Source organism: Primulina eburnea, chromosome 13 (genome assembly GCF_022965805.1).
Source record: "Primulina eburnea isolate SZY01 chromosome 13, ASM2296580v1, whole genome shotgun sequence".
In the NCBI taxonomy this organism is placed as follows: Eukaryota; Viridiplantae; Streptophyta; class Magnoliopsida; order Lamiales; family Gesneriaceae; genus Primulina; species Primulina eburnea.
This window is the reverse complement of record NC_133113.1, coordinates 31,107,889-31,133,232: the sequence shown is the minus strand read 5'-3', so window position 1 is coordinate 31,133,232 and position 25,344 is coordinate 31,107,889. Positions and strand designations below refer to the sequence as shown.

At 35.6% G+C, this 25,344-nt stretch overlaps 2 protein-coding genes across 13 annotated transcripts; both read right to left on the bottom strand.

Annotated features, from left to right (window-relative positions):
- Positions 1 to 2,900: 2,900 nt before the first annotated feature.
- On the bottom strand, positions 2,901 to 15,071 carry LOC140808807 (MLO-like protein 10). Of its 12 annotated transcripts, none has more exons than XM_073166080.1 (17): positions 14,504 to 15,070; positions 10,950 to 10,976; positions 10,440 to 10,620; positions 9,643 to 9,700; positions 9,343 to 9,548; positions 7,543 to 7,659; positions 7,071 to 7,131; positions 6,866 to 6,954; positions 6,625 to 6,699; positions 6,453 to 6,541; positions 6,146 to 6,195; positions 5,976 to 6,016; positions 5,730 to 5,903; positions 4,090 to 4,125; positions 3,938 to 4,005; positions 3,749 to 3,809; positions 2,901 to 3,546 (listed from the first exon to the last, which is right to left on the bottom strand). In XM_073166080.1, coding segments are annotated over exons 1-17 (1,740 nt in total). In that variant the 5' UTR covers positions 14,506 to 15,070; the 3' UTR covers positions 2,901 to 3,141. The 12 variants fall into 12 exon arrangements, with proteins under 12 accessions (XP_073022181.1, XP_073022187.1, XP_073022190.1 ...); XM_073166086.1 differs by lacking the exon at positions 14,504 to 15,070 and adding an exon at positions 14,038 to 14,496 and having other exon boundaries at positions 10,429 to 10,620; XM_073166089.1 differs by lacking the exon at positions 14,504 to 15,070 and adding an exon at positions 14,038 to 14,496 and having other exon boundaries at positions 9,643 to 9,708.
- A 231-nt stretch (positions 15,072 to 15,302) lies between these two features.
- On the bottom strand, positions 15,303 to 23,841 carry LOC140808806 (lysine-specific demethylase REF6-like). Its single transcript, XM_073166078.1, has 7 exons — positions 22,632 to 23,841; positions 21,118 to 21,196; positions 20,959 to 21,026; positions 20,675 to 20,825; positions 18,494 to 19,113; positions 17,439 to 18,098; positions 15,303 to 17,226 (listed from the first exon to the last, which is right to left on the bottom strand). Exons 1-7 carry the CDS (start codon positions 23,470 to 23,472, stop codon positions 15,614 to 15,616), a joined length of 4,032 nt encoding a protein of 1,343 aa, XP_073022179.1. The 5' UTR covers positions 23,473 to 23,841; the 3' UTR covers positions 15,303 to 15,613.
- Between the last annotated feature and the right edge of the window lie 1,503 nt (positions 23,842 to 25,344).

The following is a 25,344-nucleotide window of genomic DNA, read 5'->3' as shown; positions in this document are numbered from 1 at the left end:
CGAGGCAAAATTTTCCACCAAAGATCACTCCAGATCTTTCTGGATGTTACCTTCCACATGACTACCTGTTGATGCTCCAACTGAACAACCTTTAGTCTTTCAGCTAACCAGTCTGTGACTGTCCATATGGTACACAAAGGCACTACGGAGTCTTTCAAACCACACACAACTTCCACTCTCACATACTTGATTTGTTCCTCTTCTTCTTGTTACTCTACTCCAGCTCGTAATAAAGTTCAGATACTGATTCAGTTTCCCTATGTAGTATATTTGTGCTAGATTACTACTGATTATATTGTCTCGTTGCATCTTAGAAAAGAGTCGTCCAACTTGATCCTCGAAGCACACACAAGAGAAGACAAATATGTTTTAAAACACTGTACTGACTTCGGTTTGCTTTCCAGTTATAGTCTTACATACTAAAATTTCTCACGATATCCCTCATTGATTTCTGCTCGGCTTATTGAATCTTTCAAAGTTTACTGTATAAAATTTGGCAAATTTCAAGTCTTTGATGAAGTAGATCATAATAATAATAATAATAATAATAATAATAATAATAATAATAAATGTATTGATGTCTCACAAAAGGTTACAAAACTATTTTCCCAAAAAAAAAATGTTAAAAACCCTACGAAGTCAAAGAAAATGATCGGTTCTTGTAAACCACGTAAAATTATGAAAATAAATCTTTGAAGTCTCTTATTTACCATATTAATGCACGATATTTCAATCAAAAATCAGCAAACTAGAACTAATTTAATAATTCTTTATAAATTAGTCAATATATGTTGAATTAAGTGGTTTCTCAAAGGTAGTATTGTTCATTAAATTGTTTAAACCTGAAAAACCGATCGAACCGTAAAAAAAATGTGTAGTTCCAAGAAAGTCAACGATTGGGTGCTTTAACCAATAAAAATAAATAAGGACGTACCCCAAGATTTTAATTGGTCGAGACAATTACTACCTTATTTTCAGAAATAAAAAAAAAAAAATAAGCACCTAGTTTCTAGAATCGAAAGCCTGAAATTAGACATTAATTGTCTCCGATTTATCAAGAGAAATATAAATAAATCTAGTTGATACTAGGTTTTTTCAGGATTAAATCAAATATTATGATTAAAATTTGTACGATGAGAAATGTCCAGGAATTTTTTAGTGAAAGAATATATACGACTTGATAAAGAAAAATGTAAGGTGCGTGTTAAGATAAAAATAAAACACAAAAACTCATATAAGACAATCTTATAGGTCAATTTTGTAAGACCGATATTCTATTTGGGTTACTCGTGAAAAATTAATTTTTTTATGTCAAAAATATTTTTTTTGTGTAAATATGATTAAGATTGGTATGACTCATGAATAAAAATCCGTGAGACCGTCATACAAGATATATACTCAAAATAAAAGCAAAAACTTGTGTGAAATGGTCTAATGGGTTAGATTTGTTTGACAGATCTCTTATTTGGGTAATCCATAAAAAAATATTATTTTTTATGCTTAGAGTATTACTTTTTATTGTGAAAATGAGTAGGGTTGACCCGTCTCACATATTAGGATCCGTGAGACGGTTTCACATGAGATTCACTCCAAAATAAAATGTGAAAATAATGTTATATGCATTTATATTTATAATAAATCTGTTATATATGATTATCAAGATTGTAAGAGGTGAAATAAAATTTTATCGTGGAGCTATTCTATATTTTTCATTTACAAATAGAAATGATTCTTAAGAGAAAATATAATGACAATTTTAGCGTTTTGGCATTTGATCATAAATGAATGATTGCATTTTCACCTGTTCGGCTCAATTTTATAATACTTGGAATTAGAAAATAATTACAACATTCTTATATTTTAATTTATCATCTCATCCCACGAGTCAAACGGTGATATGATAATTAATTTTTTTATTTGACTTATAATTAATTTAAATACATGCCACACACGAATGATTAATCAAGATTGGAGTAGAAAATTAAACATATGAGATTGTGTCAATAATATAAGAGAGTTTATTTATTCAAAATTGCAAGTCGTATTGAAAAATATATACCGCATATCGTATTTAAAAATTACGATAGTAAAAATATTTATATCGATATTCTACCGAATGTATAATTAGCATATCAATTATATCGAAATATTACGTTATACCGAGATTTTAGTACGATATCAATATATAACGTTCTATACTGAAAAAATACCTTATATTTTTTAAAAAAATTAAATTTATTATTTAAATATATTGTATGTTATAAAATTTATATATATTATTTTGGTATTTCAATATATACAAAAAAAATTCAAATTTTATATTGTTACATACCAAAAATTTCGATATCAATATCATATCGTACCGAAAATATCGATATTCCAAATTTTCATAAATTTGATATTTTCGATATGATAACGTCGGTGTACTAAAAATTTGATATTTTTTCTCACACGTACAATTCAGATAGTGTCGTGAAAGTTTGAATTCTAGAAGTTGGGGGAAGAAATTGTTAAATGGGTGTGGAATTCAAAGTTTTATATTTAATTCTTTTACGCTTCATCCATATTTATCAGAACCTACCAAGTTGTTATAAGGCCCACCCTCAAATATCCTGCCATTACTTGTACGCTTTACAGAAGCATGGTTGATTTTATGTTTTGATTTTAAGAGATTTAGCACGAAATAACCAGATTCCACAAGTGGCAACATATTCAGTTGTCCATTTGTTTTGAACACACTTTGTTCAAAATGGCTAATGTGGCTAGTGATTTGACAGTCTACCAATAGAATGGAACAGGCAGAAGTTATCGAAAAGTAGAATTTCATTGTATGTTGAATAGAAATAAAGATATATGTATGTACGTATCTACACACACAAATACATAAGGGCCGTCTGTGCAAGAGCTCCAATGAAGGGATACAAATAGCAATCGGTTTACAATGATTCCCAAAACTAAGAGTACAGGGTATTGAAGCAAAATACATATATCCAACTATTTCTAATCTACTTTCCAGTGGTTTGACATTCATTGACACCGCATAGATAAGAAGGCGAAGAAAATTAACTTACACGACTACCATAACATACAAGGGAGAGAGGTAAAAAGAAAAACAAAATCAAGGGATCACCTCTTTCTACATCATTTCTGTGGGGCAGGCTTCACAAATGAGAAGTCATCTTCGGTTTTAGTATCTTGTTCACTGCGAGGTATGCTTGTCTCGTATTCTATATCATGATGATTGTTTCTTATGATTAAGCTGGATGTAGCTGTCATGTGTGACAATGGCTCCTCAATATCAGATCCATCGTTTTCTTCGCGTCCATATGAACGAGTAGAGTGCCCAGTAGTTTTGAAACGTTGAAGTGTGGCACCTGTCAGGCGAAAAGGAGATCCCGTTGTAGATATGGGGCTCACGTCGCCTAGAGTTCGAGTAGGAGACCTTCCTTCTCGCCCTCTGTGCTTCTTTTTCACGGCCATGTGCCATTTCTTGAGGGCCTTTGATGTTTGTTCATCAAAGATTGATTTCTTCATATTTGAACCCATCTGTGTATATTTATGACAAAAAAATTGATCAGTGACGAGCAGATGAGATCAAGGGAGGACCCAAAATTTCATTCAAGGGAGCGCAATGCCATCGAAATTTTTTAGATTTCAACTTTTTTGTAGTGTTTCATAGGGCTGATCGACATCCTCATTCCGCCCCTAAATGAGCCTATAGATATCAGTATGTTTCTTGTGAAGGCACCTGAGCAATAAGGGCATAGAGTGGAAGTGTGATGTAGCTGCATAAGCATAGAACAAAAACCCTGCAATATCATGACAAGATCTGATCAGAAAATAGGCGATTCTTGTTCCGAATGCTAAATCTCTTATCTCATATATCATATATAATTAAAAGGTCGCACTGCCACAAATGATGCTGGATAGGACTTACCCCAAAGCAATTTTGACAAATAGAAGCTTGATATTATCGTGGAAGCAAGAATATATACCGTATTCGTACTGCACAAGACAAAATTGCTCTCGTTGATTATGTTGTGGAGGATAATCTGGTGTTCACAGTACTAATTAGAAGAGAATCGGTACCCAAATCCAGAAGAAGTATGTTATTTGGAATGCATTCTGCAAGGATGAGTAAATTGATAAGCACGTTTATTTGCCTAATAAGACATGGATGGCAGGGTTGAATCCAAATGAACAAGTAAATGCTAATCATCTACATAATGATGAGGATAAAATAAACGGATCATCTTCAAAATTATTATAGCCCTTTTTTGGTTTTCATTTCCCCCAACACATCCATTCCCCGAATAAAAAACAAACATCCATCATAATCTCGCTTTCAATCTTTTTCTCAAAACTTCCTAAGATAACCATCACGTCTATTTTAACTCTACACCACATCCCAAAAACATTCCAGTAAGACATTACATTTTTAATTAAATACATCTTTTAAATTTTCAAGTATCGTCCTATATCATGAAAAACTTGACAGTCACAGTAAAAATTCATATGATGATTTGAGTAAAATTTCGGATCAATCTATACATTGATTGTCTGCCTCATTATGTTGTTGCTAGCAAATACCACCATTTTATCCATATATGTCTTTGTATCTTCTAAAATAATTTCTCTTAACCTTTCTCCAAAAGGTCTTCCCAAAACTTTCAAAATAAAACGAAACATTTCAGCAGTCAATCTGGTTTTGATTAATGCCTATTAAGCATTGCACTACATCAGCCATGGTATCTTGAATCATAAATAGTTTAAATACATCATAAACTCGTAAAAATTTGGTTCCTAGCCTAAGTTCATAGTTTTCAATGCACATGCACTAAGGCAAACAAAGCACCTTAGCACCTGGGTCCAAAGCATAAGGCGAGACATATGCCTCGTTGTAGTGAGGTTCTAGAAACCAAAATCAGTTAAATGTAGATTGTTAAAAAAAGGGAAGGGGAAAGATCTTTTTAAATATGGTTCCAGATTTTAGGAATTAGAATATATCAGTAGATGTAATAGAATAAATTAGAAAAAAATACAATTATTTGTTTCCACTTTCTTGTTCTCCTTGTTTCTAAGTAACTGGTGATTTATTACCCATGAATTATTCAATAAAATAAGGAGTTATTTTTCTCTCCTACAACTCTGATATTATGAAACAAATTGTTTTCTAGCATTCGATAGATTTTTCAAAAACTGTTTATCAACGATAAAATCCTGAATTTAGAATACATTTATGCAAGGCGTGCTTAAAGTGTGCTTCGAGCCTTTCTGGCCAACCAAGGCAAACACACACTTCGCTGAAATGCTGTGCCCCTACAATGCACCTGAACCCAGAGGCTGCACCAATCTGCGCCTAGTAGGTTTTTAGTAACTATACTTCTTAGTTAAAACATTACCACTAAAATTTTGGCCATTATTTGAATTATCAGCGACAATGATTTCGCCACGATAAAAAAATTCTCAACTGAGACATTTTTCTGAATGACTGAGTATAACCCATTCTCAATCAATTTTTTCTCTCTGTACCAATCAACATGGTGTCCGACACAAGGTTCAACATCTATTAGAAATATAAGCCATTATAAACCACGATAACATTGAGTTGCAAGTCGCCATAACTTCAATAAAAGAACTTGGATGAACCACCACATTGAAGTTTGACACTAGTAAAACACTGAGTTATACTATTCTTAGCATCTCTTACCTGAGAAAGAGAATGTTACCTGAAACAAAGCAAAGTGTATAAGATGCAACACCAACTGAGGCCGACCAAACCAGAAATATTTATCTGAGCCTTGTACAAGAGGCATGCCCTGGACTACTGCGTGCCTATCTGTTATATCAAGTGCCATCCTAGTCAAAATAGCTTGTAGCTTTGTGCCAACAGCTAAGATTATCTGGAAAACAGCATATATTATGCTTCTTGTTTGTGTACTCAGAATTTGTTTTAAACAACGAAGGGATCTTACAATAAGAGGAATTAAGGATGCCCAAAACAGTGCCCTCCAACCTGAAAAAGTACAAAAGAAAAATGTCAAGGCTGAACAAATAACAAAATTGTAGGGTTCGTGTGAAGGAAATACTGCTGCAAGTATTTTATTAAGGGACACAATATTGCAATGATTGAACAGAAACTTACCACTAACATTTAGGAGCAAGAATAACACAAATGATCCCCAAAGTACAGGACTGCCATCCAAAATCAGATAAACATGGAGGAAAAAAAAGAGTGAGCAATTTAAATTTGGGTTTGATTGAAAAAAGAGTCGATTGGTCTAAAAATTAAAGAAACAAATTATCCCCACAGTACAGGAATGCCATCTGAAAATCATATAAAAAAAGTGTGAAAAAAATGTGAAGTCAGCAATTTTGATTTGGGTGTGATTGAAAGAGTCTATTGGTCCAAAAGTTCAAAGGAAACCAAAAGTTTAGTTGATTATAGGTACCTTACTCCCACAACAATCTTAAAGTCATCCTCTAGTGACCTTTTGATATACTTTTGGAAGTTAAATTTGCTTCCTGGTGCCAAATGAACCTAAAAAGGTAAAATCCATAGTTAAAAATGAAAAAGAAGGAAATATAACTCATATGAAGGATATGAAAATAAAGATAACTCACGGTAATGAAGCCGTTGCGAAGGGTCAAGTAGTCAGATTTGCCAACAGACCGAAAAAATTGTCGAAAAAAGCAACCCTGCATGAAAAAGATACAATCACCTGGTTAGCGAATATGTGGAAGCAGCCTTGAAGCTACAAATATGACAAATTGTTACATATGATTAGCCATCCTTGTAACAAATATAATCACATCAGTTTACGCAAAAATATCAAAGAAGAATTAAGTAGACAAAATCGCTCACAATATAAAAGAAAATTGGTATCCTGGTCCAGAAACTAGAGTGTGCCTTCACAAAAGACGTCTCGTGAGAAAGCCTGAATCTTGCAGGATCTGCCAGTTCCACAATTAAAGTGCCAATATGTTAAGACCTTGTCTGTGGAGCGTTAAGCAACAAAATATTGAGATATGTTATGGCTATAAAAAATGTAATTGATACATGAATTTACCATTTGAAAATTTGTAATCATGAGACAAAGTTTCCTGCTCCCATTGCTTCCAGCCCCGAGTCTGGAAAGCATACTTTATGTAATATTTCTAATATAAATAAAGAAAGAGTAGGCAAATAATAATTTTATGGTGGGAAGATCATCCCATAGATATTCTGTTCATCAGTTAGAGAAGTGGATAAAATGTATTGCCAAAAAGTAAGATCCGGATGGTAACGTGTAAAGCTGAAAACCTAACTTCCACCAAAGTGTTAAACTAAAATTCTCTTATGAAGAAAAATTTCCAAGAATATGAAAATATATCTTGGAGGTCAAATAGGAGATTCAAACTTCTAAAATTAGAAATGAACAAAATAACAAGACCCAACGGTACCCAAGAAAGGGTTTCCGAAAAAAGAGGTAGTTAAAGTGACAGACATATTGCCGAACGAAAATATATAAAAGCAAATAAATGATTAGAGCAATGAATCACCTTGAGTCTTCCAAGTGCCATTGTTATAGCACTGTAAATCACATGGAAGACTGCTAAAAAGAATATGAGGATGTGTATCTGATGCAGTCCATCAACTGATATAAGCGAGACATGCCCCTGATTAAAAAGCATAGCCAAATTAGAGTGATGTAAACTGATGAGGAATTTCTTCCACCTTGAGAGAACATGAAATAGTGCAGACAAAAAAATATTAGCTAGATGGCATAGCGACAATCAGGATGGATGATTTGATGCTCTGGTTGGTGTATCCATGCAAGTTTGGATATTATTAGCTATTTCTAGAGTTTAAACCATATCCATCAAGACAGTTGCTTAAAAGTCCACTTTTAATGCGTAAATTTGTGGTATATGTAAATCTTATGCCTCGTTTGCTCCTAAGACATGCTAGTCTTTTCCATTTATATCAGCTTTGCATATTTATCTACATCCTTTTCAAAAGAAAAAATGTAAGGACAAGATTCAACAATTGTCCCACAAACCAACATGAGTTTTTCCAGCGTGTTTCTATCTCCACTGACACGCTCCCTAGAAACTTATCAAGAGCCACCCATCCTAGAATGTCTCCTAATCAAGCACGCATAACTTTAAACTTTTTGTGGACTTAAAAAAACGATGAACTTAGTTGATATAAGCAATACCTATCAAATTTTTTTTAAGTGTATTTCTCAATTTTACAGTCTCATACATCATACATGCACAGTTCATGTTGAAATTCATCTAATTTCAGTGTGGGATCGATTCATTCATGTTCTCTTTACCTAAAAAACCTGTCAGTAGCCGCTCCTTGTTCTTGCTACCTCATGGCACCGACATTCATTGCCCTCTTCAGCCTCGGTCGTCACATGGCCAATATGTCGAGTCCATGTATGTTTTTATGGCTGGCATTAATGAGAAGTTTTCACTTAATATGTTTGAAAGCGTTGCTAACAACTTTTGTTTGTTCAGGTGTTTTAATTCGATTTTCAATAGTGGTCGACCAAAGTATTTTATGATAGGACATTGTGATAATTTTGACTTTGACAGAAACTCGGTTCCATTTTGGTTGTATAAATAACGGATTCGTCGTTTTTTATACTTGGATTTAGATTATTAAACTTCACGATTGTCATGTTGAGAATGAGGAGATGAATGTGAAGTCGAATTGATTATCCAATGGCTGCAGTTTATTTCAGTTCGGAGTTGGTAAAAATTCGAGGATTTTTTAGCTTAAATCCAAAGTCATTATCAGAGTCTCAGATTGACCAGAGTTGAAATTAGGTTCAAACATAGCAGGTTCGTTCAAGCTCAAATAAGTAGAAATTTTTATGATCTTTAAGCAAGCTCAAACATGTTTAATTGCATTCAAACTAAAAACAACACTAAAATAATGCTTGTATTTGACTCGGTCTGATTTTTCACCATAATTGTGAATAGAGATATATATTGCACATGTATAAGCAATTCAAAGATGCTTTCCAATATGAGTGCATACATGCTCATTGTTAACTTATTAAATGAGGCTTTCGAATATATTCTTGAGTTCAACAGAAGAAGAAGTTTTAGTGAGGTTGATGGCGGACTTAATGAACGAAATCCCTGGCTGCGTTTTAGTGGGATCAGTGTCACGCATGTTAACTTGAACAGTAGATATCATGTCTAAAAAATATTTATGACAGATCCTCAAGAGCAAAATGAAACTCTTCTGAACTAATCAAAAGATACATCCAGCAGAAAAGGTCGATGTGAAAGCACAAATGGATATCATGGTGAGCTTTGCCTGATAGAAAAGTAAATAATTACCTCCTTGCAAGAAGGCTCCTTTTTCCCAGCTAAGACTCTACGCTCATAAGATAAAAGCCTGTGATGCTTTCCTTCCTTGTTTTCATTTTGGTAACCGGTAGGACAAGGCAGCATGGTGTCAGCAACATTGGTAGGTATGCAGATGTCAGCAATATAATACTGGGAGAACACTAGGATTAGGGAGATGAAACCAAGTATCATCAACTCTGCCAAATCCAAAAAAATTCAAAATCTAAATCAAGGAAGTTTCATTTGAAAAAAAAAAATTAAGGTATTATGAGAATTTAAACAAAAATTTACCAGCTTTGACCTTCTCCAACGCCTCATAAAGAGCTTTCTTGTGCCTCTCAGTTAACCACTGCAAAACTTTCAGAATATCAAGTAGAGGAACGTAACTCATTCGCCCAAGCCAGTAAAGCATGATTTAAATTGTAGTAGGATGAATAAAGAAAATATTACAACTGAAATGGAGTTAATAAAGGCTATAAAGACCTAACAAGAGGACGAACTGATGAAATCACATAAAAGGAACATGCGCAAGCAAGATGAATAACTCAAAAGCCAAACAAAAGGATATAAGAACCATCTAATATCGTATATTTAACTTGATTCCTTAAAGAACGTCCAGCGAGACTTGAATATCAATTAGTATCACGCTGAAAGTTAGAAAATAAAGGAAATCACAAGGTCGTGATGAGAGAAGAGGACTATGTTGATGACATGCAAATAATAACCTTTTACCAAAGTGAACAAATAGAATTCAAGACTGTGAATAGCAGATCATGAAAACCTCAGACCATTTCTCCAAATTATCTATATCAACATTTAGAACATGCATCCAGACAAAGAAAGAACATCAATCAAATAATTGGTTAAATAAGGATAGAATCCACGAACTTTGGCATGATATTCAAGGAACAAATATGGAAAGAAAATCAGGATCTAAAACAATAACAAACAACTATTACCCATAAAAAGAAGTGACACGTGGAAAAAAAATTCACAAAGAAAGGGCAGAAATATTTTGGCATCCAAAATGTGAATGAAAAAGGATGAAATGTTGAAGGCAATGGCATAGGTGCTAACTGATTTAATACCATTCCAACTTTGTGGAGTATCTTCTCCAAGGCAATAGAGATGAGTATAATCGCTGCACAAACACCAGAAACAGCCCATGTTGGCGTCTGATCAAGATTTCTTGATGAGCCCTCTTTGCCTCCTCCACCAGCCATATATATTTGCAGAGGGACTGACAATGCCCTTTTGACAGAACACTTTCTGCACAGAATAAGCAAATTTGGGGGCAGAGATTTGGAGCTGAAGAAGTATATGCTGCTAGTTGTCTGAAATTTCAGAGGAGCGGTTATATCTAAAGTGATGCCTTAATTACTACAATCATCTTTATAATATCAGTGCTTGAATTTCTTTTAAGATAAATTAATCGTTCATGAATTTCTTACACTGCAACGGAAATATCTTCCATGATACATAAATTAGAGAAATAGTAGCAAATGAAGTTTTTTTCCTTTGAAGAATTGGTTTAAGTGTCAGAAGTGTACAGCATTTCAAACAACGCAACTTCTAGTTACTTGTTAGTGACTGAATACCTAAAGGCCGGATGTCCTGATATTTTCCTGCATTGGAAAAGATAACATGTTATTATAAGATATATTTTTGGGTATAACTAACAAAAAGTATCACCATGGAGTGAGAATCCCGACAGGTCTCACCCTTGCTTTTCAGTATACTTGACATTTTGTCATTGTACTAAAATTCAACAGTTTAAACATGGACTTGCATAAAATGTAAAATTTAAGATTCTATTGACTCTATATCAAGTTACAGGGCGAAAAAGCATTTCAAGAAAAATCATTTAAAGAATGTCGACTTTACGAAGGTTAGTAGACATGGTTCGAGCTTTTTGCTAAACCAGCAGTCATGAAACGAATAGTTTATATATTACTCCTGAAAATAATCACCACTTTAACATTCTCTACCACCCGACGTTTTCCCTCTCTCACCAGAACTTTGCCCCATCTCCCTGGGTTGACGAAAGATTATTCAAATTTTATCTATCCAACAAAGTAAACCCTGCGTCTAGAAACCTTCTTAGCTAAAACGATTATTTTTCCCCTAACCTGTCCACCAAAGCCCTGTATTTAATTAGTCAAAAAAATTCAAACTATACAAGCAGTGTTCTAAATGGCGGTCGAAGCGACCGCCTAGGCGGTAGGCGGCCCTCGACCGCACCGCCTACGCTTGAGGAGGGTGTTTTAGGCGGCCAAACCTATACGGCGTTGGGGAGGTGGGTCGAGGTGGTGAGGAGGCGGGCGAGACGGGCAGTCAAGATTTTTAAATTGTAGTCAACAATTTCAAAAACCTAGTCAAAGCCAACTAATTTTAAATCTCTAAAACCCTAGCACACCCAACTTTTTTTTTTTACTTTTGGTTTTCATTGAGCTCACCACACACTGTCTGTCGCACGCCGCCCGCATATGTAGATGTAGTAGATGGTGCATATGTAGATGATTTGGAAGATTAGTTATGACATATGTAGATGTAGTAGATGGTGCATATGTAGATGATTTGGAAGATTAGTTATGCTCACTCTAGTACTTGTGTAGCGCCCTTACCCGAGCCACTACTAATCAGACTAATAAACATGCAACATTAAACTTAATAACCACAATTAAACAGCGGAAACCAAATACTTAATCATCTTACAACCCAAATGATAACAAAACAATAACGACAGTCTTAAACATTAATACAACCATAACAAATACATGATTCTGAACGAGAAAACTATAAACCACAGAAAACCTCCACTGGATCACCACCGAAAACCCAACTGCTCTAGTCACTGCCCTGGTCGCCCGAACCGTCCAACCTAAGACATGCCCCGTGGAATGGGGTGCCCAAGATGAAAACAAGGACGTGAGCGACAATCGCCCAATACGAGAATGTACGAGTATACAAACTGATATGATGCATGCAAAATGCAATATGCTCGGATATCAGGGATCAAGTCAAGAATCTCATGCTCAGTCTAGAGGCGCCTGAGTGTGTAGTCTCTGATCTGCCCTAGGCATGTTTTGGCTCCCACACTCATCATCAAGACGTGGACCTGCAATGTCCAGGTCATCAGAGCCCGCGGGTCCCGTCGGACACTGTAGCTCTCGATGCCCCATCGTCCACAATACAGAATAGGGCTGAGCGGCCCCAACAAACGAGGTATATCTCAAAAGATACCAGGCTCAACATGATATGTCATGCATAATATGCCAAAGCAGTAAAACATGTATCATGCAACAGATAAATATGCAGCATATAAGTGTGTATACTACGCTTGGATATCTCAGTCAGTACATCACGTACCTCACTAAAACAATCTGACAGAAAGCTCTGAACCTAGACAATACCAACATAAAGAAATCACTAACAAACCAGATCAAACATTCTACAAAGATCTCCCTAATGATCCTTAAATCACTATCTAAGGATTTAGGATTATACCTGCGTCCGTCGTCAGCCCGCTGATGACGTCTCGATCTCAGTACACCGACCCTCCTCGAGTCGACACTAGCTCCGAAACTTCCCGACACCAAAGTGCCCTAGAAACTGGCTAGAAAACCTAAGGTACAACTAGAACTCTCTCTGAAGAATGCGGTGAAGGAAACAAAAGAATCGGCTTCCATTTATAGGCTGCATCCGGACTATTTCAGAAAATCCGAACCAATCTTATCTGTCACGTGTCAGAATCTCATTGGTCTAGTTGGATTTCTCGAGATAATGTAATCCGAAGTAGGTCGGGTTATCCATTTAAAATTCGGTGGATACCAACAGCTTAATCCCGAATTATCAATTCCTTAATAATACTTCATTCAAAACAAATATTCGGGTCATTACAACTTGTCTAATGATAGATAATAGATTGAAGCTTTGAAATTTAAACTTAGCTTTTTGGTAAAAGTAATTATATTACTTTGTTAGTATAATAGCATTAATATGATGATAAATCTTTATTAATTATCTTGTTAGTTTACATGTATATATTTATTTGCACATTATGTAGATGATATTATATTGTATATAACTTTTTTGTGCTTAAAAATTATTTAATTACACATCTTCTTACATAAAAAATGATGACTATTTGTGATTATATTGCATGATTATCTATAAAAAAATTATTTAAAAAAATTCAACCGCCGAGACGGTAGGCGGTCGGTGACCGCCCTGCCACCGGCTCCCGCCATTTACAACCTTGCATACAAGTACTTCAAAAATGAAAATGCTGCCAACTTCCCCACATCAGCTTGTATGGCACTTAATACCAGGATGTGTTTCACTGACATCTTTTACATAATACAAATTCACTAAGACATAGAAATAGCACAAAACATCAAGCAGATACAGGATCTAATATACAGACAGTCACTTCTACATGTCAGTAGAGAATCTAACATCAATTAAACTCAAAGGGATGGATCCAATGCACCATACCCAATCTTAGCATTGGACTCTAAACAAACTGAGTAAAAAATTTCTTCGAAACTAGGATTTTAGAAAAACTATACATAAAATTTTAATATCTTTACTTGGGTTGGCAAACGCCCAAGACCCAACACTGGACCACCCTGGCCTCTAACTCGTTTAGTCAACCATTTATATTCTAAAATTCGTCCATTTTACCGGAAGATAAAAGGTGACAAATTGCCATGATACCAAATCTCGCAACCGTTTTCGTCCAATACCTCACCCACGTTCCCAATAACCACCCCACCCCTCGATCAACCAAAAATTCTTTCAAGTCCGCCGCCGCATAAGACTCTCGCTGCAGCCACCGACATGGGTATCGACGATCAGATGATGGATTTCTACATACGCGAGAGGCTACGCTACCAGCACCAAAACCCAGCCGTTGCCTGATATTATACCCAAAGTCACCCAGCATCCACATCTTAAATACTTGGTATGGATCAACGCCCGTTGAGTCATATAAACAACCTCTTTCCATACATCATTTCGATTACAAAAAAAAAAACATAGTATTGCACTACCATAAAACCAAGTTCAGCGACCTTCCCAAATGCTGAAAAAAGATTCCAACAGTGTCAATAAAATCAATCAAACGGAATAAAGATAAAGAGAAATGTACATTCATCTTCGGAAGAGGAAGACACACAGGTAAAAATGAGCTTTATTTCTTGCTTTGCCCGAACAAAAATGGAGAATGGTGGAAAGAAAGGTGGTGGGGTTTGGCTGCTCATGTAATATTATGATATCTATCTGGCAAGATTCCGTCAATTCTTTAGCCCGTAAATTGGGTTTCAAAATCCGTTGAATTTATTTCACGTTCTTTGTCCAAACCCCAACGCGTCGCTATCAAATCCTTCCAGCCTGTTAAACCACTTCGATGAGCAGCCTCTGGCCATTAAAATCGAATCAAATAAAAAAAAAAATAGACTTCAATTAGGATAACACAAGGAAATAGTATGAAATGGAACAAAACGAGAATACAAGGGTTTAATAGAACTTCATGATGGTATATATAAAGAATTTCGCAACGACTGCCAGGTGGTTTAGGCAGAACTTTTGGCTCTCAAGAAAAGGGTAACAGATGGTTGTGCAAGCAGTAATCATCTAATGATTATGGACATATCGATTCTTAGCACAATTTGTTATTTCTTCCCTACACCATTTTGTTGGGTGACCAAAAATTTTCCTTTTTGATTGGTTAATATCCTATCTATGAACACTTGTTCTTAATAAAATTGATATGAGATTACCATTCAAAAAAATTTGTTAAAGTCAGAAAAAGAAAAAAAAAAATTAATGTGAAATAATGCTATCTTGCAAAGCAGTACTTGTGGTGTTTAATATACCTTTGGATCACTCCACGAATCTGACTGATGTTTTCGATAATTCCAAATATTGTCCAACGAGAACTTAGACAATGAACCTTCTAAAATTGAAAGCATTAATAAGATTTGTGTCCAAATACAAGAAAGCAAAAGTACCCTACAATAGCAATGTTGCATCCCACAAACAAATTTGGCAAGTCAATTTTCTGCTTTTTTTTCACCCAATTCTCTTTCACATTTAACCAATTGCTGGAGTTAATTTTCTAATAAGAACAATGAACAAACCATAATCATCTGTACTGATGAAAAGTTCCGACATTAAGCTAACTGAACTAGACCTACACATCAATTTGAGTCAGTTGAAAATGCCAATCAGCCATGTTAAGAAAAATTCATGAGTAAGATCATCTTCTAGCTTTCTTTGGATTATGGCCTGTCTTCCGTTTGTGGCGACTGAAGTCCGACACAAACCGAAATGTCTGGCCACACCCTGACTCGGTGCAAACATAGGGTCGAGCTCCCGTGTGAACTCTAATATGTTCGGTCCTCGCCCATGCCCACTTAAATGACATCTTGCAGCCTTTCCAGGGACATTTCAGAGGACGGTCATCAAGATGAACACGTCGGTGCTGCACCAAATATTTGTGGGAAAAGAACTTTTTCCCACATCCCTTCACCGGGCAGATGTTTCTTTTGTGCATGGTCAGCTCGTGTTTCGATCCAAAACTCATGGTGCACCCCTCAATATCACATAGATGTTCGTTTTCCTCATCTCTGGCTTTTGCTACCTTGTTAGTAGAAGTGGCAGAAGCTTTCATGGTTGGACGTTTCTTTGTATTTGTATCTGTTTGCAATTTCTTTACTGTTGTTTTTGATTTACTCGATCTGGAATCTATATCTTTACGAGCATTTGCACCTCTTTTCCTTAGTCGTGTGCTGGGCCCACCATCGAAATCATCAATGAGTAATTTGGACAACTTCTCGATGTTCTCATGATTTTTTTTATGCTCACGAGTCTCCTTCATTGGCCTCATTCCAAAATTACTCTTAGTTAGCTTGCAAGAGATGCTTGTTGGGGATTCTTCGGCCGGTTCATCCAAATTTTTGGAGTCATTAGTCTCTTCCTTCAATCTTTTGGTTCCACGCTTGCTCTTAATTTGCTTACAAAAGTTGCCAATTGGAAGGTTTTCAAAAGATTCATCAAACTTTTCATCCTCAGACCTCTTTTTCTCCACTCGCTTGGTTCTACTCTTGCTCCTAACTTGAGTCCAACCGTTACTGATTGGAAATTCTTCAGCAGATTCATTCAAATTTTCAGCCTCAGTAATCTCTTTCTTCAATCGTTTGGTCTGACACTTACTTTTAACTTGCTTACGGCTTTTACTGAGTGCGTGATCTTGAGGTGGTTCATCCACATTTTCCGCCTCAAGAGATATGGCTGTCACATGTGAGCCATTTTCCACCGTGCTTTTCCTCTTTCTTCTGCTTTTGCTGGTTTTAGAAGTTGTTTCAGCAGCTTGGTAGCATTCCGATAGCTTCTCGGATCTCAGATCAGGCCAATCTACCAGGGCAGCAATCCCCTTTTCCAGTTCCAGTTCTTCTAAATTCTGGTCAACCAACAGCGGATGAGCCTGGCTAGACATCCACACTTTGCCGCACCATTTTCCGGCAACAACTATCTTTTTCTGCCTGCCTGATCCCTTTCCTTCAAACTCGCTCTTTGCTGATGAAACATTAACTGGGCATCTGCGTCCAAAAGCACTATATAGAACAGAGTTGTATGGCATCTGTTTACAGTAGAGAGGGGAGCGACTAAGATTCGCACTGTAGAAAAGGTTGATGCCCATTTTCACCGCCCAGTCTCCATTTCCGTGTATGGAGTTTTCACTTTCTAAAGCTAACTGTATCCTTTCTTCGTCCTCCTCATTGGCCTCCCTGAATGCAATTTCATTCCAGAGGTAGCCGTTTTCCAGTTCTTCTGCAACTATTTTCGCTTGAGATTCTAAACTGGGATAGTCTGCGACAACAACAAAGAAGCTCATGAAAAAAAATCTAGCTGAAATCTTATAATTTAGTTTCAAATATATATATTCAGCTCATGCTTCGCATTGTCCAGTATGGATATCTTCAAATTTTGATGGTTTACTAAACAAGGAGTGCCAAGTTTAAGAACAGGAAGATTTGTTAGGTCCAGAGTACTTCAAAGTTTTGAATGCAAAAGAATCTCACCAGGATGACAGACAAGGAAAACATGCGCACCACCAATCAAATTAAGCTGCTTTTCCACTTCCATGGAATGCTGAAGGCAGAATACATGGAATCGAGAAGAGTCCTCATCAGATCTAGGGTAAAAGGACAAAGATGTATTTTCCACTGATACAGAACCAGTGCTCATTGTTGTTTTGCTCTCATAGGCGACAGGTTTACTATTTAGCGTGTTAAGTATTCTTTGATGTCTTGACCCATCAATTAAAGAGTTAGAGTCAATCACTGCACAGTTATCGGTTTGAATCTTATCCGAGTCAGAACTTCGGTGATTTGTTCCATTGCATGTTTCTCTAGCTAGGCCAAAATTTGTGTAGGAATCAGATTTGTGCGAATCAACTACTTTTCCGCCATTAATATTTGAATTGGCAGTCTCACAAGCATGTCCATTGTCCAAGTAGCTGCTTTCACCAGTTCCCCTGGCTTTGACACGAAAATCTTCTTCATCCTCATTCTCCTCGGAATCAGAGGAATTACCATATGCCAAAGCTAATAGGCCAAGAGACGAAGGGCCTTTACTTGCTTCATCATTAGAATCCATTTCTAAACTTTCATCATCCAAAGCTCGAACTCGATTACCTGTACATGGTGGGATATCAACAAGTCCATATTTCTGCACCATCCCTACAAAAGAACATGAGAAGCTCACATCATAGGCCACAGATAGTCGACAAAAGCCACCCACCATTATTTGGTTTGGGATCATCAACAATATAGGCACCATTTTACAAACGTAAACACAACAAATTCATGATATACAAGGAACACAATATGCATTATGGTTTGTTTTTCCACCAAATTATAATATTGTTTACACAAAATAGAACCTTACTTGCATATCCATATAAACAGAAACACACGTGACAATGTTTTGGTTACAGTAATGGTAAGGTAAATGCCAAGCGAAAAAATTGAGACAAGGCATCCAACTTGAACGATTAGTTACTGAAAATACAAAAGAAAAACTGACCCAAACACAAAATAAATTATGTTTATAGTAGTTTAACCTGTCATATTACCTGAACAAGAATTTGTTAGAGGATTTGTACCATCACTTATGGGACTGTGGTCGATACCAGCTATACCCCCATCATTAAATATGCTACAATCGGCTGACTTCAGGTACTGAGCAGTGGCCTTTGTGGGTTGAACTATGGCTACACATGTGAAACACAGAATTCCACAAGTGACACATGTAAACAATCCCTGCTGATATTGAGAAGCCTTCTTTACATCGGGATCAGTATGCCCCATAGAATGTATGTCATTACTATTACCTAAAGAAAAAGGGGTTTCCTTTAGATCACAGAGCCTCTCTTTAACGTGCACCCCGTGTAGACTAAAATCATAATGAACATTGCAGCTTGAAGTCTTCGATTCAACATTAGCTCTGCATAATCCTGGGAACCTAAAGTTTGCTGTAAAATGGAATCCATCCTGAGAATTTGGGGACACTGAGAGATTCAGAGAATTTTGAGGAAGAACGACGATAGATGATCCTTTTCCAAGAGAGTGGAGCAGACTGTTATTATGCATCATATCCTGGCAAAAAAGCTCTTTGATCAACATCTCTCCTTCGTCCTTGTTTTTCTCCTTTAATCGAGAACTCCGTGGTTTGTTGGCAATATTCTTCGGTACGCTGCAGTAAAATAAATACAAATGCTGAAGAAACATAATTCACATGCCATATTTTAATAGATGTCTTTATAACAACGTAACGGTAATTGCTTATTGTAAGAATAGTGACCCAAAATTTTTACAAGGACGATACTAATTGCTTATTGTAAGAATAGTGACCCTAACTTTTACGAGGACAATATAGGATGAAGTATCCGACAGAAGGACAAGCCATAGATCATACAATGATAAGAAGACACCGAGCAACTCAAACATGAAGACCAATTAATGTCAGAATGCTGTTTGTTTCAGTTCTTTTATATATTTACTTTTCTTTTTGGTTGGGGAGCAAGCAAGAGGATTTGCATAATAATTGGAATCACCACAGAGGAGAACATTGAAATAGAGTTGTACGCTAGCACCATAATAATAGGATAGCACTGAATTGGAAAAATGTAGAGCAGCCAAGGGAAAAAATGATGCCAATCTGATTTAATCCAAACCTGAAGTAAGCACAACTAGAAGAATGTCCATCTAGCTCTTTCAACGTAAAAATCCCAAATTAAATGAAGCAGTCTCCATCTAATACAAGAGAGAATAGAGATAAATCTTTTAGGCTGCTTTTTAAATTTTGAAATTTTCATGGTTAATTCAACCTCTTGAACATTACATAAATCTCTTTAACAATGAAAATGAGGATTTTCAAATGCAATCTGAAGACTTGAAATATATAATTTTGGTTTTGCGAAAGACATAAATATTGATTTGTAAGAGAAAAAGGATTAATACAGAGGATTGTAAACCACAAAGGTGTTCAATATGGAAAATTAAAATTTAAATAGCTACAAGAGTTCAAAAGTTTAGAGAGCTGTAATGACGGAGTGTGGATCCTATTAATACAATATCACTCAGAAGCATGACATTAGAAGTGCGAGACACACTAAGGAGTCATAGAACTTAGGCCAAGGCATTGGGCCAGGTATACTAAGGGATAACACACTGTACATAAGAAACTGAAAAACACTTCATTAAGTATTAAATGATATTATCAAGTTTCTTATCAAAAAAAAAAATTATTAAATGATATAATATAAATATTTGTTTGCATGTAAGCATAAATGAAAAATCAATACCTTGCATGTCACTCAAAATGCATCATCATTACATTTAAGGCATGCATAAAAGACTTTCAGCCTTTGAGGAGCACCAAAGCCCATGCTTTAAATACGAGGCACATACTTTGTTGAAAGGTGCACCTCTTAAAATCTTTTAATAACCATTATTTGGGGTGAGAGAGTTTACTTCGCAGAACATAACGTTCAAAAAACCCTTAATTCCCGCCTTAATAATGAGTGTAGCAGTAAGGGTTACGATTATAAGTGCTTCAGTTTCATCATAGATTCCAAATTTACTGATGAGCAAATACACGGGTTTATGAGGTTCAAATTTAGAGTTCCAATCCATGAAATTAGCTAAACACTCATCACTTAAGATGAATCAGGTTTTAACATAACGTTATTTCTGGAAAATTGTGCTTGGCTATTTTTCTGATATGAATCAAAAGAGCATGATAGGAAACAAACCTTGAACATAATGAAAGTGCTAGATCATACAGTAACTGGAAGTGAGACACCATTGGAGGACAATTAATACATGCCCTGCGAATTGCAGCATCTTTCGCAACTCTCAACCATTCAGGAGTAGCAATATTAGCTGCCTCTCCACAATTAAATCCTAAAATGATAATATTGTGTAAAAATGAATAATTTTATCTTTCAAGAATATATATATCTTTTGCAATTTCTCTCAACAGTTTAACTCTGACATATCTGAATGGAAAAGAATTCCACAATTATAAGTGCCTTACCATGACTGAACCCTGAGTGATAGGCTCTTGGAAAAGTCACAACAAATTCTCCAGCATTTTGCACCAACCTATAACTCGAGATAGCAGATTAGTAAGAAAATACATGTTCAGATGAAGAACAGAAGTAAATACTAACATGATAATGCGGCAAAGTGTCACCTGCAGCATGGAACACCAGCATTAAGAAGCACTTCAGGAGACATGACTGTTGTCTTCTCACCAAGTGTAGCAAATGTCACTGGATGAAAAGATAAATTGATAAATATTGAGTATATAAATACAGAAATTCAGAGGCATCTAAGCAATGAGAAGAGTGTGTGTGTGTGTGTGTGTGTGTGTGTGTGTGTGTGTGCAGCTGAAAGAAGCATCCGTTATTCTTCACTACATGAATAACCCCTAAATTTGGATCTTCTTTCTTTGTGGATGATGTGGACTATGAAGGGTAACATGAATTAGCTAATAGATTCCAACTCAAGAGCGGTAATCTATAACCTAAATAAACAAAAATCAGCATTCCAAAATATTCCTTGAAGAATAACTGTTCCCGGAATCCATGCTTCAAATCATAATACGCAAAACTGCCTAGTGTGCAACACGGTTTGGCCTTTTGGATACAGGGTTGATACATCAAGTTTTCAAACAGTAAACATCAATTTCTGTATTTTTTTTTTATATCTTTCATTTTGGTTACCAATATAAAATCTCCTTGATGTGTCCTTCAATCTGATGAGTCCAGAACTCACAAGAGGATCAGTTATAGTTATCAGAGATGCTGGAAGCCATAGACAGCTTATTCCAGTACCAAATTCACAATTCGTGTAAGCACCACTTTGATCAATAGATTGACTAAGTTGTCAATCAGTTGTCCTCTTTCACGATAATTTGTTAAAAATGAATAATGTTGCCAAAAGAACAGAAACTTATGATATTGAAGTTATTTATTGCCAGTCAACAAAAGGGAATTGTTTCCGAAGTAAAGGCCGATAAAGAACACTGCTTTCTATTTTCAGCTATCAACTAATATTTAACATATTTTCCAACACAGCTTCAGAACTAATAATTCATTAGTAAGAATATTTATAAATCTTAGGTTGTTAGGGGGGCTGGGGGACTGTTTGTAGATAGGAGTAGCGGTATTCAGTATCAGGGGATGGTTAGAAGGATGCAAGATTGCAGCTATTGTGGCAAAATAGCGGCAGTGGAAGGAGGCCGCAACTACTTCATAGCAATAGGGTGATCCTCAAAATGGTCAACACTCTATTCTGTAGTGATCAATATCAACAGGGGATCCATGTTTTGTTTCAAGCGGTTGCAAAAATCGACACTGGTTCCCACACATCATATTAATGTCAATGTTATATCAATATACAATAAAATAAGTAATAGCTCGTGTATAAGCCCAACATTAGGGGATGACGCAGCAGGTACCAGCACTAAAATAGATATGGAGATACAGTTTGGACATTTCAATGAAATTCAGCTCGAGAAAGGCTTCACTAGTCAATTCAATAATCACGTATGATTCTAAAATAGGCAATTTGAAAATTGGAAATCCTCCATGAGATTGCAACAATGTAAAACAGAGCATCCCATTTTTAATGGGACACAATTTTTCTTCACAAAATCTAATATTCACGTTAATCTCAACTTCGATGAGTCGACTACAAACTTACCAAGTGGATTGATTTCTCCAGCATATCCGTGTTCACTAATCACGTCCTCAAATGCGAAAGCTGCCTCGTGTGGCACACCATACCATGTCTTTCCAGCACCCATATGTAAATAATTCAAGCTATGAAAATCATGATCCTCCACATGCCACGCAAACCAGCTAAACATCATTGCGATATAAACCATAGGCGAAGTCACTCCAGGAATCTCCTCCTTCATGAACCTCAACAAAGATACACTCACCCTGGACACTCCCCTCATGTTCCAATCGGTCTCTCCCACAGTCACCACACCTTCACTCTTTTTGCCATTACTCCTCCTTGTCACAAAAGCCGATCCTGGCATGTCATTTGCGTACTCCACATAGAAGGGCTTATCTACAGTGGCATTCCAAAAAAGGGTCTCCATTTCCAATGCAAGTAACTCCTTTTTTCCATACTTTTTCAAGTAACTCTTTTCAAAACTCTTAGCCTTTGTCTCAAACTCTGACAAGGTATACTTTTCACCACTCAACCACACCGATTTCTTCACGGGGCGGTGCTTCCTGGGGCAGAACCCGATTTGCTGTTGCCGTGTGGTAAAAGTTGCGCCCGGACTCAACTCTTTTGCCCGGGCTAGAAGAGACCTGTTAAAATTAGCAATAACAGTTTTCCTGGAACCTGCAGGCACAGGGGGGACAATTTTGCAAATACCATATTTAGCGGCCTCTTTTTCAATCTTGAAAATGTACCCAATTGGATCTTGAAACTCAGCTAAAGTGGGGTGGTACTCTGGCGCCACTGGCATAGATTTTAACCATGGAGGGACCTCAAAACTCGCACCACAATTCACTTCAGCCGCCATTAATGAGAAAAAACAAACAACCACTAAACCTCCGAAATCATATCCACAAACCAATAAGAAAGCACAAGCAACTGTGCAGCAAAATCTAAATATGCATTTAACCAAATGTGAGATCTGGGGGGTTTACAGGGGAAGCATTGTGAAGTATGTAATCCTGAAATTAGTCAAAGAATGGATTCAGAGATTCCCTTTCGCTCTATTCTATCAATTTTCTACTATATTATTGGGTTTAGTGGGGGAATATATATATATATTTTTTTGGGTCTTGTTGTGTCTCCTCTGTTTCTTGGTAAGAAGAAACGAACAGAGGAGAGGTGAAAAGGTTGATGAGAGTGAGTTAATGCGCCGAGAGGGGTCTGAGTGTGGTGGTTTGGTTTAATTAAGCTTGGGCTAATGGCTGTGAGCTGGGATAAACTACTCTTTTGCCATTGTATTAAAGAAATACAACATAAAAGTTACATTTTTTTAAAACAAAATTCGTTTTCCAAAAATAGTTATTTTAAAAATTAAAAAAAAAAAACAACAACAACTGTATCATTCTAAGTTGGGTGAAATATTTATTATAATCATATATTCATCGTTTCCTAAAATGATAACCTAAACATTTTCATTGTTGAGACTAAAAGTATCTTAGCTTGTGATCCTCGACCATGAAAATTTCATTTGCTACTATAATATGGGCTAAATCGTACTACACGGTGAAAACAAAATACAGTGGCTCGGTAATTTGATTGTGTGTTCATACCAATGATACAATCAACAGCACGTATCGACAATATATTCAAATTCATTACCATAATGCTATCATTGAAATGCAACACACACTCTAACACAATTTGTCCAGATGGAATAAATTGACTAGCTAGCGTACACACACATATATTTTTCATGAAATATTGTAGTCCAAATTCATATTCAACATAACATTTTAGCATGTTAAAGGCTATAAATAAAACTCAGAGGTTATAATGTTTAGGAATATCACAATAGAATTAGGAACGTATAGCAATGAATTTCGTTACTAATATGCCCAAGTCAAACAGAGGTTATGATGCTATCTGATTGATAGTCGACATATTGTTCAAATCAGCACATTTATTATTTATAATCACATATCATTATAATAAAATGACATGAATATATGTAGATAATGTTGTTTGATTGTATGGAGTTCTAATGTCTATTTTATATAATTGAGATCGTAGATTTGATTCCAAGTTTTGGAATAGCCTTCGGAATACTTTAGATACTAAGTTGGCAATAAGTACAATTTATAATCCCCAAATAGGTAGTCAAACAGAGAACTATCTAAACTTCGGAAGATATTTTATTATTAGTGGTTATAGATTTTGGTGGAAACTAACAAAAATCTTTATCATTTGTCGAAATTTCTTATAACTACATTTGTTTGATTTATTAATAAATGGAATAAATGTTTTTATTACATTTATAATATTAATTAAATGAGAGAATTCAAAACATAACTAATCAAAGCTTAGTCTCTAATATATACAATTATATTTTTGGATTTGAAATTAATCTTTCAAACAGAGGAAAATAAAAATATTTTATCTAATCATTATTTGTTAATATTTTTATTAGTATAATAGATTATGATTAATTTTAGAAAAATTATTTTACGAATTCTCATATTATATTTATTTTTATTAAAAAAAATCAAAATTCGAGAAGAAAAATATATATAATGTACAATATTCAGACAAAAACTTATGTGAGATGGTCTCACGGATCGTATTTTATGAGAAAGATCTTTTATTTGGGTCATCCATGAAAAAATATTACTTTTTATGCTAAGAGTATTACTTTTTATTGTGAATATCAGTAGAGTTGACCTGTCTCACAGATAAAGAT

Bases quoted from the DNA above. Each gene is read 5' to 3' on its own strand.
- LOC140808807 (XM_073166079.1), bottom strand. From the start codon at position 12,770: ATGTTGGTATTGTCTAGGTTCAGAGCTTTCTGTCAGATTGTTTTAGTG. The intron at 10,621-10,949 runs GTATTCAGTCAC...TATTCTGTGCAG, and splicing joins TCAGGACATCCGGCCTTTAG to AAAGTGTTCTGTCAAAAGGG. The intron at 5,904-5,975 runs GTAAGATCCCTT...GCTGTTTTCCAG, and splicing joins CATCCTTAATTCCTCTTATT to ATAATCTTAGCTGTTGGCAC.
- LOC140808806 (XM_073166078.1), bottom strand. From the start codon at position 23,472: ATGGCGGCTGAAGTGAATTGTGGTGCGAGTTTTGAGGTCCCTCCATGG. The intron at 21,027-21,117 runs GTGACACTTTGC...CTCGAGTTATAG, and splicing joins GCTGGTGTTCCATGCTGCAG to GTTGGTGCAAAATGCTGGAG. The intron at 19,114-20,674 runs GTTTGTTTCCTA...ATTTTACTGCAG, and splicing joins GCACTTTCATTATGTTCAAG to CGTACCGAAGAATATTGCCA.